Source organism: Spea bombifrons, chromosome 2 (assembly GCF_027358695.1).
Source record: "Spea bombifrons isolate aSpeBom1 chromosome 2, aSpeBom1.2.pri, whole genome shotgun sequence".
Classification (NCBI taxonomy): Eukaryota; Metazoa; Chordata; class Amphibia; order Anura; family Pelobatidae; genus Spea; species Spea bombifrons.
Window position 1 is genome coordinate 113,102,004 of NC_071088.1, and position 15,881 is coordinate 113,117,884.

A 15,881-nucleotide genomic window follows, 5' to 3' on the forward strand; every position below is an offset into this window, starting at 1 on the left:
CAATTCTAATGGAAAAAATAGAGAATAGAAAATGAGTAACATGTTTGTTGTCATATACCGGCCTCTCACATACTTCAAGGTTTGTCCTTGGTTTAGAAATCCTACACAGCGTTTTGCTTTTCCTGGAATTTTTCCCATTACTTAAACCTAGCATTATTAGACCTGTGTAACCAGTAAAGAGTTTCATATTTTTATAGATGTATACATTTATGCAGCTATATGTTTTAGTGAATATAGATTTTATGCCAAAGGATCTGTACATTCATGCGTTATGGAGACACGCTTTGCCATAAACAAACTATCATTTTGTTGCTTGTGAGAAGTAGAAGACACAGAAATATCTCATGGTAAGCTTTACATTTTGGTTGCCGAATTGCACTTTTTTATCCATTATATTAAGTCCATATATGATTTTGAAGCATTCTCTCTCCTGGCAATTGAATGAGATGTAGTGCGAGTGAGATGATTTAGGCTTATTCACAAAATGATGTAACTTGTAACTGCTGTAACTCGAGGCTATGTAAAATTCTGTATTATCGAAACATTCAGAAGCAGAACTTTACTTATTTTGTATCAGCGATCAGCAAAACAAACTGGGTTAATATCAATTGTGTGTAAGAAACAAATGCTATCATGTTGCTGCTTTTGTGGGCAGTTTCAGCAGCGAAATGGTTTTCTAAAGGGCGGTCTTGCCCCTGATTTGTTTTGCTGTGATAGAAGTGATAGAAGGTTTGTATTTAGCCCTTCCCCCAGTACTCCTACACAGACCCTGACTTACGGAGAAAGAGTCTCATTGCAATGTGCATGTGGGTGGAAGACAGCAGTGAGAGCTCAGAAACCTCAGGCAGAACAGAGCCTGGAGGAGAGGAGTGAGTGAAAAAGAGAAGGACAGTAGAAGGTAGGGGGGAGATAGCAGCTACCAGACATATAGACATCAAGTTCAGCAGGAGACGTGGGTAAAACTGCAGATTAGGTGAAGAGAGTTGATGGGGATAATTTGTTTGGAGGCTAGGTGTGAAATAGGAATAAGCAGTGGCATCTGACAGCAAGAAAGGAGCCCTCTTCTCCAGTGTTAGCCCATAAATCTTCAGGAGCATCTTACAGAGGTTCCATTCACCTTGCTCAGTTTTTTAGGCTTTGGACCACAATACAACTGGTATATGCAAGGAAACTTCATGGCGGAGAGACCTGGCAGACCAGATGAACTGAAACGTGCTCCCAAACCAAGGCAAGTAAGTTAGCACATCCAACATGTGAGTGAGTTGGTGCAGTTGGCTTTTTATCCATGCAGGTGGGAGGGTTTGATCGTAAACCATCAGTAAACAATAGTTGGCCCTCCAGGCGTCACCAGACAGGCAGTTATAGCCTTAAAACTGTTGGCTGATCACCGCATGCAGTTAGTCTAACTTCCAGTTACCTACTTAGCCTAACCTTTTACAATTACGGTACATTGTTGGCTTCCAACTGCCCTGGGTTTGAGGTCTAGACAGATATGTACTGTAAAAGCTGCACTGCAGGGGTTTGGTTTTGAACCTAAAATTCCATTGTGGCTGTAATATAATGGCTGGGACGAACAAAATGCTTTCAAATACCTGTCAGGAAAAGGTCCCTGAATAGCCACGATGAAGGTTTACATAGACACTGATCTGAAAATATCACCTGTCTTACAGCACAATAAACTGAAAGTTGTAATGTTGTCGGACCTGCTTTCAGTTGCAGGATTAAAACCCCCAAAAAACTGCAACTTCGCCAGAAATCTTGCCAGATGATGTCTGCCATATTTTGTTTTGTCAGGATCAAAAGTAAAGACAAGCAAAGGGATTTTGTTTCTGTAAGATAAGGATATTTCTTAGAAGAACACGAAGGCATTAAATTAGATATAACTTTACTGTTTGTGACCACGGTCCCTTTTTAGTGGAAACCTATACATATAAATATCATGTTTAAATGTTGCTGCCCTTTATAAAGCAATTAATACAAACATTCCTTGGTTAAATGGCAGATGTAGTTACCCTACAGATGGCGAGCATCATTATAATGACACAAACTAAAGCAAATGACATCTTATGGCGTTGAAATTGAAAGATTCTAGCTACTTTGCAGGTATACACTTAATAGCAAAAATGACTTAAGTAGCAACACAAGCACCTTTGTGTAAAATTTAGCAAAAATATCAATAATTCTAGGAAATCGTAACAGCAAAAAATAGCATTGGGTATAATTTGTATATGCGTGCAAATGTGTTAATTATAGACCTTGTATGGTATTTAGACACCTGGAACTGGCAGGTAGTATGATGTATTAATCTACAACACAAAGAGCTTCATTGTAGAGGAACTTAAGTGAATCATGTTCAGCTAATCCATCTTCATGTATTTATTTATGAACTGTTATAGTTATCTTAGTTTCTATGTATACTGTCGACTAAGTGGTAAAATGAATCAGCTTCTGTTTTATTTCTCTATGAATCTTATGTTGAATCTGGGAACCCTCTGGGACTCTACACAAAATGCCTGGACTGGGACCAGACAGTAATGTCCGGTGATTGTGGCTTGTGCATGAGGGGCTGAAAAAGGCCACACGGTTCAATTGCCTTGTCTGTGTCTTGTTCATGGGGAGATTGAGAAAAGGAAACTACATGCAGGGGTGTGCGTCAAAACTGACGGGCCCCAGGGCAACATGCTTAGCTTAAGAACCACACCTATGATTTGGATACATCTAAGAGTTTCATTGCAAGCAAACAGGACATCTTCTGTGGCGTATGATGTCATAACCTTGGCATTCACAGTAGGCAGTGGGCTGGATATAGGAATAAGCCATTACTCATTTGAGATAATGCAAAGAAGAACAAGAGGTTCTTTGTGTTGGAGACATCTCAGCCAACCTACTATGGGAATATGGAATGGATTACCATTCCTGTAGCTATCGTATTTTAATAGAAACAAAAAAAAAGTAGATGTTTAATTTATTTTAAGCAGCAGAATTAGGAAAATGTGAAAAAAGCTATACAGAGGAATAACAAAAAGATGTTAAATCAGGGATCACAAGCTTCTGGTAATTTATATACCACTGACACCGTCCATAATGCATATCTATAACATGCATAAAAGATATTTTAAAATTGTAATATTTAATCAACTACAATCATGGCTTATTCATATTTTTTTGCTGGGAATGCTTAATTATCATGTGATACACAACCAGGCACTGATAGGTTGTTACAAAAGAAACAAAAAGAGCTTCTAAAAAATGTTGGTGTTGTCGGCTAAGGTTTATTTGTTAAACATCCTAAAGAGTACTTGTGGAATTAAGGTTTTGTCTAAGTAGAATATTTAGGTGTCGTGGCTCTGCTACAGGCTCTGATCTCACATTCCAAGAGGTGAACTTTTAAACTAGATACTTCCAGGACATTAAAACCAATAGACAACCAAATACACACAAGGAAAGCCTAGTTTATTTTAGTTATGCTGAAAGTTGTGACAGTGAACGTTCACCTTTAATTCAAGAATACACGAGGCTAAAATAGAAAGGGTCATGGGACATTGCTCTTCAATATTATGTTTTCGATTTCCATTGTTCTTTTTATTATCTTTTATAAAGAGGTAGGAACCTGAAAGAAAAAATGGGTATTTCAGTCACTGAATAAATAAAGAGCTGGAGTTCCATGCCTGTGTTGTCCCAAAGCTATGCATAAAGCAGCAGGCGTATACAAGTGAGGGAGCCCATGTAACAATGTGGAAGAAATCAAAGACATGCTGTATATTCTCACCTGAATGTGCCTACCTAGTATTCCTTTATTGAAAACCTTATACTTTTGATTCTCTGAGTCTTACGTGTATTGTAAGATAACCATGTCACGGAGAGCACTTGCTTCTACCTACTGTCTGTCTTGGTATGGGCTTGAGCCTGGCTTAGGCCTGGTTTGGATGTAGGACTTGCTAGATAGAACTAGTTCAGGCCCCTTACTGACATTGGGTCATTCGTGTATTCATTTGGAAGCTCAGGAGGACATGTGTGCTGATATGGCACACTCTGGCCAGCTCGTCCTCCTCTAGGTGCGCAGATTTAAGAAAATGCTACATTAAATCTGACACAGAGGCAGCAATTCTGGCTCCTGCTTACAGAGGGGACATCAGACTGTCAGCAGACAACCTGTTCCCCCACACAGTTGTTCTGAGCAACTCCATCAGACAGGTGCAGGCTGCACAATCTACCCCAGATAACCATAGTGTGTGCAGGCCTGTTCTAGAGCTTCATTTACAAGGGCCGTGTACTAATAAAGACATTAATAAATATAGTAATTTTAGGTTTAAGGAAGATGCAAGGCCATTGCATTTCACTCTGCTGTTGATCCAGAAGTTATAAAACCTGCAAAGGTAGATTACCTATAATAATGAAAAGAATTGTGAGGTCACTTTTTTATGTTGTAGCAAATGGATAGATCAGCTTTTGGGTATAGTCAAAAATGTGTTGGATGACACTCATCTTAAAGATTAATATGATCTTCACAAAAATGTTTACAAATTGCAATAATTCTCCCTAAAAACTTTTTTCTGTAGAACAAGCACAGATCAGACTTGCCTCCCTCGTACCCTTGGTGAGCTACAGCTTTATCGTGTCCTACAGAAAGCAAATTTGCTGGGTTACTATGACACATTCATCCAGCAAGGAGGTGATGACGTGCAGCAACTTTGTGAAGCTGGGGAAGACGAGTTTTTGGAGATCATGTCCTTGGTTGGCATGGCAACTAAGCCATTACATGTCCGACGACTGCAAAAAGCCCTGAGAGATTGGGCCACCAACCCCGGACAATTTAACCAGCCACCTTTGGGCAGCGTGACTGTCAACAGCAGCATACCATTATTCAAGATATCTGAAACAGGAAGGGGTGGAAGACATAGTAACGGTCATCTCAGCAGTGTAGAAGGTCAGGGTAAAGGCACTTTAGCTTTTGGACACCCAGAAAAACTTGAACAGAGTGGCAAGTGTTCCCCTTCCCAACCGGAAAGGAGAGCTTGGATAGGCCAAATTCCTATGGACCTAGATGAAGGAGTTGATGAGTATGGTGATGAGGAAGATGATGAAGGGACCATGCAACTTGCCCAAACTGGTGAAAGACTAAATGCTGAGATGGTACAAGTTATTTCAGATAGTGTGGAAAGGCTGATGAAAGGGTTGCCTCGAGGAGATCTAGTTGAGGCTCGATCCATTCTTAAGCTAAACAAGAAATTGGGACGTTCACTGGGCCATATCTTTCACATGAGTGATGGAGGTCAGAGGAAAGAACGGGAGATTCGCCGGCACAGTGCTATCTATGGAAGAAGTGAATCCAAGAGACGAGAGGGGAAGAGGCTCACATTACATGAGGTCAGATATATCACAGTTATACTAACTGTTAACATATTTGTTATCCCAGAGACCTGGCCAGTTCCCAGCTAGTAGAGAGAGATGTGCCGACAGCTGCCCAGAATTCTACTTGTTGTGCCGTGGCAGGTTGGCAAGGTACAGTTGTGCTAGGGGCTGGCAAAAAGAGGGCCTACTAGGAAAGGCTTGCCAATGAACCATTATTATTAAAGATGGTCCTGGGCTTAAGCTATGCCCTGGAGTGGTCATAGGCTCATTAACAGTACCTTAACAGTACCTTCATTAACACTGATGTTAAAATAATATGTAACGCTAGAACAAAGCAATGACAGCTGTTTTTTATCTACTAATTATGGTGTGTGTTAATTATTATGGTAATAATGATTATTAAGATGATCTGTTATTATCATTATAATTTTCTTTGAGGAAGATTTCCTCAAACATATGTTTCTTTTACAACATATAACCCCAGGTATAACACACACCCATGTAATATGCATACTAAATTCAAAGCTAATATTTTGCGAAGACTTAAAAGACACCAATATTCTGCTTGTTCTAGAATAAGGAATATATGTGAGATGTTACAAGAAATTATCAGACATTATCAGTTTTTTTTACATTATCTTAACTGTCGGAGCTCAGTGATGGTTTTGCTGAACCATATAGCTAAAAACTATAATCAGTCATAAGACAATCAGTCTCATAAGACAAGTGGCCTAAATGCCATATTACAGACTTAACAGCTTTCAAAAATAAAATTTTAATTACAAAAATATATATTTTTTCATTAAATATGATCTTCTAAAGATAGTAGTAATGGACCATTATCTTGCAATAATAAACTGTAAGGCTAGATGGGCTGAATGCTTCCTATCTGCCTTCAAATTCTATGTTTCTATATTTTATTTTTATTATTGTTATCTTTTATTTATATAGCGCCAACAATTTACACAGCGCTTCTTACAATACATATATGACCAGAGTTGAACTGACAGACTAAGACAAACCGGGCCCTACTTGCAAGCTTACAATCTAGATGTTCTCGACGTTCTTACAATCTAGATGTCCTCGATGCTTTTACAATCTAGATGTTCTAAGAATGCTTACTGAGTGGTTCTTAATTTTATAAACCTTTTTCTCTCTCTTGGACCTTCAGCTTACAATAAACGAGGCAGCAGCTCAGTGTTGTATGAGAGATAATACATTACTGCTACGCAGAGTGGAGCTGTTTTCACTGGCAAGGCAGGTTGCCAGAGAGAGCTCGTACTTGGCTTCACTCAAGTGCACCAGGTAAGTTTACCTCTCGACTCAAATGACCTAATAAAAAATATACAAATATAAAGGAAAGTCAGAGCTCTCCTGAGATATATATATTTATATATAAGGAGAAAAAATATACAGAAAGGGGAGTGCAGCTTAAAGAGCATATACATTTAGATTCCTGGGTTGCTGCTAAAATAACAATGACCCATATGTACACAAAACAGAGCAAAAAAACACAACGCATGCCTAGCGAAAACTGGTATAAATATTGGGCATTACATTATATGGCCATATATTGCTCGGCCTGCCACCATGTAAAAGTACCCCAAATGCAGTGAGTAATATCTCATTTTTCATAACTACCGTATTTGCCCGACCCTGATTATAAGACAACCCCCTAAATCTGAATATTAATTTAGGAAAAAAAGAAAAAGCCTGAATATAAGACGACCCTATAGGAAAAAAGTTTTACCAGTAAATGTTAATTCATGTAAATTATTTTTTTTAATAACAGCTATGAAACATATTTTGGTTTTATTTCCTTCTATTTTCCAACTTGCCCCCCAGTTATGCACATCTGCCCCAGAAATGCCTTATACCCCCTATATGCCACTGTGCCCCATGATATGCCTTTTAACCCTATATGCCACTGTGCCCCATGATATGTCTTTTGACCCCCTATGTGCCACTCTGCCTCCAGAAATGCCTTATACCCCTATATGCCACTCTGGCATTAAGGGGGTTAAAAGGCATATTATGGGGCAGAGTGGCATATAGGGAGGTTTAAGGCATTTCAGGAGGCAGAGTGGCGTATAGAGCGTTAAAAAGGCATTTCTGGACGCAGAGTGGCATTAAGGGGTTAAAAGGCATTTCATAGAGCACTCTGCCTCCAGAAATGCCTTATGCCCCCCATTTAACACTCCCCTTCCCCCGCCCCAAACTTACCGGTGCTTCTGACTCCCCTGTCATGCAGCCGGGGCAGCGTGTAGATGTCTACTTACACTGCAGCCGGAAGGAGGTGTGGCTAGCAGCGGGGGTTATCTGCGTCCATTGCGCAGACCTTCCCCGACTGTCAGAGAAAATTCCCCGCACCGGTGTCGGTGCCGCACCAGTGCGGGGAACTCTGATCTCTGACAGCCAGGAAAGGTCTGCGCGATGGACGCAGACAACCCCACGCTGCTAGCCACACCTCCTTTCGGCTCCAGTGTAAGTTGTCTACGCAAATCGCGTAGACATCTACACGCTGCCCCGGCTACACACCGGGGACTCAGAAGCACCGGTAAGTGGGGCGGGGGGGCAGGAGGATCCAGGTCCCCTGCAGCTGCGGCGCATCTGGATCTTAGTTGTCTCATAGTCAGACCTATTTGAGGTCTGATTATAAGATGGCCCCCCGATTATAAGACGAGGGGTATTTTTCAGAGCATTTACTCTTATAATCGAGCAAATACGGTATATTGCTTACCAAGGAGCTGAATCTGTGTGACTGAACTGCATTTGTAAGCCCAAAAAGCCTCTCAAGCAATTTAAAAGCCTTCTCAGGACACCATTAATGAGACAGCTGTGTGGCACCTGGGATGCTCAACCCTAAGGCTTGGTCAGAATCTGAAAATATATATACACATCAATAAAAAAATATACAGAAAGGGGAGCGCATGCATTCAGATTCCCGGGCGGCTGCTAAATTATGCCAATATGCCAATATTTATGCCTTAGATATGTGTTGGTTTTTTAATGGTATTCACCGGGTATGTGCTGATTTTTCTCTGTTTTGTATTATGATGAATTAAGCAATTATTTAGCCTGGCAGAAACACATTCAGTCTAGCAGCACGTAAGCCTCTGTTAATAGAAACATAATGCGGTCTCTAAAATAGGACACAATAACCTGCAGTTTTTTTAGCTGCTGTATGACTAAAAATGCTTTGCCACATAGCACAGATATAATGGCTGACCAAGGGCATTTAGGAATAATATCACTTTGATGAACAACGGTGGAATGTGATGGCGTGGTGCATTGCATTAGTCCAAGGGATGCAATGTTTTATGCGACGTTTTTAAGCTTTTAAAATCATGCTTTTTTTCTAGATTAAATCCAGACGATACTGGGGCACCACAGACAAAAATGCTGAAACAAGAGGTAATCTACAAAGTACCACCAAATTAATGTCAAAAATTTTCCCCTATGGGCACTAGGGCTTGAAAACTGTGGAGATCTGGTTACAGGGGTGCAGAAATTCACAGATGCGTACACCCCCCATTTTTTCCCCCCGTTTTATTTTAAAAAATAGCTATACAACACTACAGGGATTGGTAAGCATTAGAATAACCTATCACTTATTTATGTTGGTTCTAGAAACTCACATTGAATTAGTGAAGAGTGAAAGGGACGTGGGTATACATTTGACATAGAATGAGATGGTATATTTGACATAGAATGAGATGGTATATTTGACATAGAATGAGATGGTATATTTGACATAGAATGAGATGGTATATTTGACATAGAATGAGATGGTACATTTGACATAGAATGACATTGTGACAAATGGAGAATTGTTGAGAGAAAATAAAGAATGGACAAAGGGTGCAGTGAGGATGTAAAGAAAAAATAGTATGGGGAATAGATAAATGTTTTTGTTTTTTTTAATCGTCTGCTTTTACACAGTATGGTTAGCTAGTGAAATAATGTCCCTATATGACAAAGAACACAATATATATTTTTTTGTCTTTACTGCGTGGAGGTGTTTTTTTCCCCCCATGATAAAAAGCTACAGAAGCACTATCGATCTTGGGTCCCAATTTATTGGCATACTGTGGGGACGATGTATATCAAAAATGAAATATGACCTTAATGTGTCTACTTTGGATAAAGGGGTAAAAGTGTGTTGTGAAACCTTTAAATATGATTATTTCTTTGTTCTTTCCCCTTTGTTCTGGCTGACTTAGAAGGTTAGGAATCAGGTGAATGGAGAGGCATGTAGAATTTAACAGTGCTAAAAACTGTGTAGGTGACCCGTCTATTTTAAATAGTGGCACTTCTATCTGACCAAGTGGTAAGCAATATATTTTTTATTTTTTAGGCTGTGGAGGGGGAGCCAGAGAATGGGACAACAGCAATCAGAATTAGCCTGGATGAAGACAGTGGCAGCATGTCTGGAGAGAGCATTGATGGACATCTGCAAGGTAAAGCCTAAATTCGAACAGGCAAAATACAGGTTCCATAAGGAATATTGTGTATATGAGTCTCTTGAGAATGTGCACACCAACCTGTAGCTTACTGTCAGTCCTGATATTACTAGTATTTTAGTAGGAAAATGTACAAACCGTATGATCAAGTTACCAACACTTGGTTGCATGCAAGGGTGGGTGCTGGGGCCAGGAAGAAAGATGATCAGTTTGTATAAGTGCTTTAGGCTATCTCAGAGAGTCTGTATTAACAAGTAGGATTCCCCATGGGCTTGTTTCAGAGATTTCAAGGATATCAGATAGCAAGTAGGGGTGATGGAACAGGACCATAGTCAAACATAAATGCCTCATAAAAATAAGGACAAATGGACAGTGATGGTCGGGTTGTAAAAAAGTCTATTAAGATAGTGCCACTCTTTGTGTATACATTTGGCTTTTATGCATGCTGTTAGGAGCTTTTATGTTAGAGATCACAATGTGTGTGTAGGTTAAACAACTGATTAGTTTTGTCTGATATTGGAGTATAGACCATCTCATTTATTGCTGTCAAATTGTCACATATGTTAAAAGGTATAGTTCTGCTCACAAATTGCAAAACTGACTACCAAGTCACTCCATTATGGTTCTGCATGACATTTGTACTTTGTCCCTTTCTTCTACAGCTGTGGCTCTGAGAATACCCTCTTCCCCTGGAGCGCCCCCTGCTGACATCTCTCTTACTTTGCCACACACTGCCCCCTGGAGCAGACAACTTCTGCAGCAGACACTGATGGATGAGGGTTTACGATTAGCCAGACTGGTGTCACGTGACAGAATGGGGCGCCTCAGTCTCTGCATTCCTAGTACGCCTCACATCGCAGGTATCTTACGTCCGATATAGTGCTGTCAAGGGTATTTCATTTGCATTCATAAAAGTATTTTGAACATCTTTTGCATTACTTAGTTAAGTTGATATGTTGGACTACGTAGACATTTAAGCAGTATAGAGAAATTTATATTTTATGAGACATGTTTACCAACTCTACTGAAACCAACTGATAAAGGATTACCCTTATTAGCAAGAATTACCAAGGTGAAGGACTGGCAAGGGACAATTGCCTCTGCGCTACTCCCTAAAATTTTACACTTACAATTGCACATAATGCTACGAGTCACCTGCCTTTATCCTTGATGTATTCTGTTTTTGTATTTTTCCATGCATGTCCTCTTGGTGGATGTGTGCGGGGCAGAACTGAGCATACTGTCTGCCAAATGTTGTATGGGACACTCTATTACTGGGTCACTTAGCTGGACTTAATGGTGCCAGCCCTACTGCTACCATATACATTTAAAGGAGCTTTTTTGTACAATTTTATTTTTAGACCTCAGTGAGGCAAACGGTGTTTAAACTAAACCAGTTTTACTTCGAAATGCCACTAGTTTACCATCAGCTGCTGCCCAGCAAAGCTGTATGCGCAGGTATTGGGTGTGTTCATGTGCCTTATTGTCTCCTGAAATTTACCGTATGCCGGGATAGATTTCCCATATATTTCACAGATGAAACAGACTGGTATGGTTCTAGATTGGTGAATAGATTGGCAATTGCTCTGTGCTAATTATAAAGGGAAGCAACCTTTAGATTTTGCAATCAAAGGACACGCATCTTTGGGCTTCCGTTTCATGTGTGAACTCTTGGCAGGCTGTGAACTTCATACATGGGATGTGAGAGTGAATAGCAGGGCAAGCAACCAGTTAGCATGTTTCCCATAGTACAGTAACCCAAAACAGCATTAGTGCCAATACTATTAACGTATGAGGTTATTTTAATTGTAGATGATGCTGCTTCCTTCCATTAAATTCCAAAATTAGGAAACCTAACGGCTTACTTTTTTCTGGATTATTAACTCACTGGTTAGTGCCCTGGAGAACTACAAGGATTCCCTGTTCTGTTTATGTTGGCCTAACTGATTTTTTTTTTACAGAATGTGATGATGGAGGATCTGAAAGTTGTTCAAGTCAACCGGTTTCACCTCAAATTAAAGAATTCCGGTCTGGGAACAGCAAGGGGGTGGAGGAAAACAACTGAGAAGAATTTAAGGCCAGAGCTTTGTAATGAATAGGTGCTAAATACAATATTAGAGGTGAAAGTAGTCCACAAATCATGACCCATCTAAGACGCAAAGCCATCTCTCATTGGTGAGAACCTAAAATAACTGCAGTACACACAAATTACACGAATACCTGTATAGACCACAGTAAAAATGTACTTTTAGTACCACAGTTGGTGTACAAAGATCATCATTATCATATATAGACTATTCAGTGTTACTAGCACTTACATTTTGTTCTATAACATCATAGTGGCCAATTCTCTTATGTGTGTCTAATTTATGGACGTCTGTGTTTGTTCTATGGCTATTTACCTCCAGGTACACGTTAAGCAATAAACATTTGCATGCAATATATAAATGGAAATAGCTAGAATTATTATGTTAGATCTGTAATAATGTAGAGGTTACATAAGTATAAAGTCATTATTCGGTTGTTTGTAATTGTGTTCCAGTAGGTTGCCTGTGGGCCAGTTGCTGCAGTTAAGGCTTTTTCTGTGACCCACAGTATAGATGAAAAACCCGAGGGATTAGTTGTAAGACTTTGCTGATTAGGTAGCTCCCAGCTTTCCAGGCTATGTGTCTGAGTGATACATTGCCTTCAACATTGAAACATGGTATAACCCTGTGCTAGATGAACCAGGGAAACAAATGTCCTGCACACTCGTTTTAAAAATACTTTGTAAAAATTGAAAGCTTACTTAACCTTGATCTGGGAAATAGATAAGGCATCCCCATTGTACAGCGTGTCTGCAGCACTATGATAAAATAAAACATTAATTAAAAGGATATTCCAAAAGATATATTCAATCATAGCCACCCTTAGCAAATATAGGAGAAGCTGTTCCAACCACTCTGGGTAATAAAATATTTCTATAAATAAAGTACAAATAGGGACACCTTCGCTATTTCTGAATGATCTACTCCTGCCCATTAATATATTTTGTAATTACGTCAAATGTGCCTCATTTATAATTTTTAAGGAACCACTTAATTCTAGAATGTAGTCACGTGACTCAAGAAAATAGCACAGATGGGTTTAAAGGTTTTGTGGTCATACATAAAAAGGCTGCTTTATGTATTTAAGCCTTTGGAATAAAGATTAAAATTATACTCTGCTTATCTGATTCACTTAAAATGCCAGAACTCCTTCCTTCATAGGTTGCTTACTGAAGCAATTTTACCTCTCGTATAAATTAGTACTTAAAACCAGAACCCCATAGAAGCTTCTTTTTACTGTCTGCATAAGCTGTCTCCAGGTTTCTTTACTTAATGCATGTTAAATATTAGTGTTTCTGGTAATACTCTGTATATCTACCATTGATTGCTCTACAAGCAGAAATGTAGTATCCCCAATATAACCACCATCATGGCTGCCGTCAAAGGGGTACAACCAGTATTGGTTGGGCTCCTATGCTCCTCTCAGTGTTATAATTTTCCACCACATAGATGCCTACACAGGAGGGAGAGAGGGAGTAGCGTGTGTGTGTATGTGTATGCGTGGGAGATGAAGAGGAAAAGCAGGATAAAGAATGTGTGTGTTTGTATGTAAGTGTACATTGTTAGAGTGAGTTTGCTTGTTAGTATGTATGTTTGTTAGTTATAAGGGGTGGGCTACAAAGAAATACTGCACCCAGGTGTCATTAACCCTAAGCTCGCTATTGCAGTCATAAGGTGTGTTTATTCAAGAACTGTAAGGCAAGGTGATGGATGGAACATGGGCAGGGCAATGGGTAGGACGGTGGGGTGCAAATGGAGTGGGACAATGAGATGGGCATGGGGGTCAAGGCTTTAAAACTGTACTGGGCCCAAGATTTCTGGTAATGGCCCTGATTATTCCCTTATTGACAGGTAACATAGGTCATGTGAAATACTGTGTCTATACTGGTATATATTGATAAAAGCAATCCAGTTAATGTACTGGTGAGTTATAATATTTATTGCAAGCCAAAATGTCTCCATATACTTAGAAATATACACTTGTATTTTTGTATCTAACTAAAAAGTAATATTTCATAAGATTGCAATCTAGCAAAACATAATATGAAGTTTAATCCCAGAAAAGAATATTCATATGTATGCATTGTTAAATCTGTTTGCTTGAGATAATGGCTATTACTGCCCCTGTAATAGTGTGGTGATTGTAGACTAAATATTACCAGTGTGACATCAAGAGGATAACAAAGACACAATCACAGAAGTTATTTGCCACTGCTTTTTCCACCCCTACGTTATAAAGGCAGTCCCACTGGAACATTGTAAGTTTGTTGTTTAATATACTTGATAATGCAGTGTCTGTCTCTTTTTTTGGTCCATGTTGTGTATCATACCCCCAGTGAGTTAATTGTAAGCTACATATGTATCCTGTATTAGTAATTTCATTTGTTGTACAGTAGATAATTTATTTTATTATTTGAAGCAATAAAGGTTTTTTTACAGCTCACATGATGTAAATATGTTTACTACATGACGCACACAATACAATTTTAACATGCACAATCCCTGAAAAAAATATTCCAACTCACTTGGAATTCGATAATGTGTGAAGGTTGTGACACAATTTGCCATTATTGAGTACGACATTTGTAAACAGGTATATGAGTGACAGAATGGTCTGAAAACTAATGTCAGATCAGCTCTCCAGTGTAACAAACTTGTGACTGTAGATAGGACTCTTCACCTGCAAAACCCCCCTTTACCTATGTTGGGAAAACGGACTCTTCACCACAACAGACTTTGCTCTGCAGCTGCAAGGACTTTAAAGCAAAAGTGCGGCACAAAAGGCTAAAACAAATTTTAATTCAAAAAACCAAAGTGGAGATATGAAGAAGCACACCCAAAGAAGCACATTGAACAGTCAAGGAAACATCAATTCTGGTGTGAAAAGTGTCCTATCAGGAGACATAAAACGATGCAACTACAGAAAAGTTGGGCGTGCCGCTAACAAGTTTGTCAACAGCCATGTAAACCAAGTCTTACTAACAAATGATCAGAGAGTTCACGTCTGCAGTTAGAACCCCAGATTTTAACAGTTAAGTGTATAACATGTAAGTCTGCATGGAAGAACTTTAGGTTCAAAACCAAAATCAGCAAAAAAAAAAAAAGGGAAATATACAAATCGTTGTAGTAGTTGTAGGTCTGGGTGGACTTAATCTTTTTGATGGGTGCCTCATTATCCTGTTCCAAATTAACTTAATATAACAAAGATAACTTGGGAAGTGTAGAAAAGTACACCTTCTTAGAATATCAATCTACCATTAGCATAATTAACAACTTTCCTTGGAGTGTTGGTAGGCCAAGTACATGGGGATGCTGTCCACGTATGTTCGCCAACAGGTAATGGGTGCAGAAATGCCTGATTTTGGTCTTAAGAGTTTTGGTCCTGGAACAAACCTCACAGACTGAGACAAATTCCTTTACATCCCTATACAATGGGGATTACCAAAAGGCTCTTTCCGTGTTTTTAGTGTAATAGTGTAATAGTAGTATAATAGTATGGCCAGTTACTACAGAGGCATGTCTCCATTGCAGGATAGCCCTACAAAACCATGTACAGTTGTGTGAAAAAAGTACACCCTCTTTGAATTCCATGGTTTTACATATCAGGACATAACAATCATCTTTTCCTCAGCAGGTCTAAAATTTAGGTAAATACAACCTCAGATGAACAACTGCATATGACATACAGTATTACACTGTGTCATTATTAAAAAAAAATAAAAAAATAAATAAAGACAAAATGGAGAGGCCATGTGTGAAAAACTAAGTACACCTTATGATTCAATAGCTTGTAGAACCACCTTTAGTCCTTTCTGTGTAACTTAATCAGTCTCGCACATCTCTCTTAAAGTCCCACCAAAGCATTTTAATTGGGTTGAGGTCTTCGCTTTGACTTGGCCATTGAAACACCTTGAGTCTTTTCTTTTTCAGCCATGTCATTGTAGATTTGCTGGTGTGCTTGGGATCATTGTCTCATTGC

The 15,881-nt window shown here is 39.2% G+C and overlaps 1 protein-coding gene across 2 annotated transcripts; it reads left to right on the plus strand.

Moving 5' to 3' along the window:
* Nucleotides 1–805: 805 nt before the first annotated feature.
* On the plus strand, nt 806–12,055 carry NAB2 (NGFI-A binding protein 2). Of its 2 annotated transcripts, none has more exons than XM_053455713.1 (7): nt 806–1,232; nt 4,560–5,367; nt 6,524–6,657; nt 8,715–8,766; nt 9,710–9,812; nt 10,478–10,675; nt 11,777–12,055. In XM_053455713.1, the coding sequence occupies exons 2-7, from the start codon at nt 4,726–4,728 to the stop codon at nt 11,878–11,880; spliced, it is 1,233 nt and encodes a 410-aa protein (XP_053311688.1). In that variant the 5' UTR covers nt 806–1,232; nt 4,560–4,725; the 3' UTR covers nt 11,881–12,055. The 2 variants fall into 2 exon arrangements, with proteins under 2 accessions (XP_053311688.1, XP_053311689.1); XM_053455714.1 differs by having other exon boundaries at nt 806–1,228.
* The last annotated feature ends 3,826 nt before the right edge of the window (nt 12,056–15,881 follow it).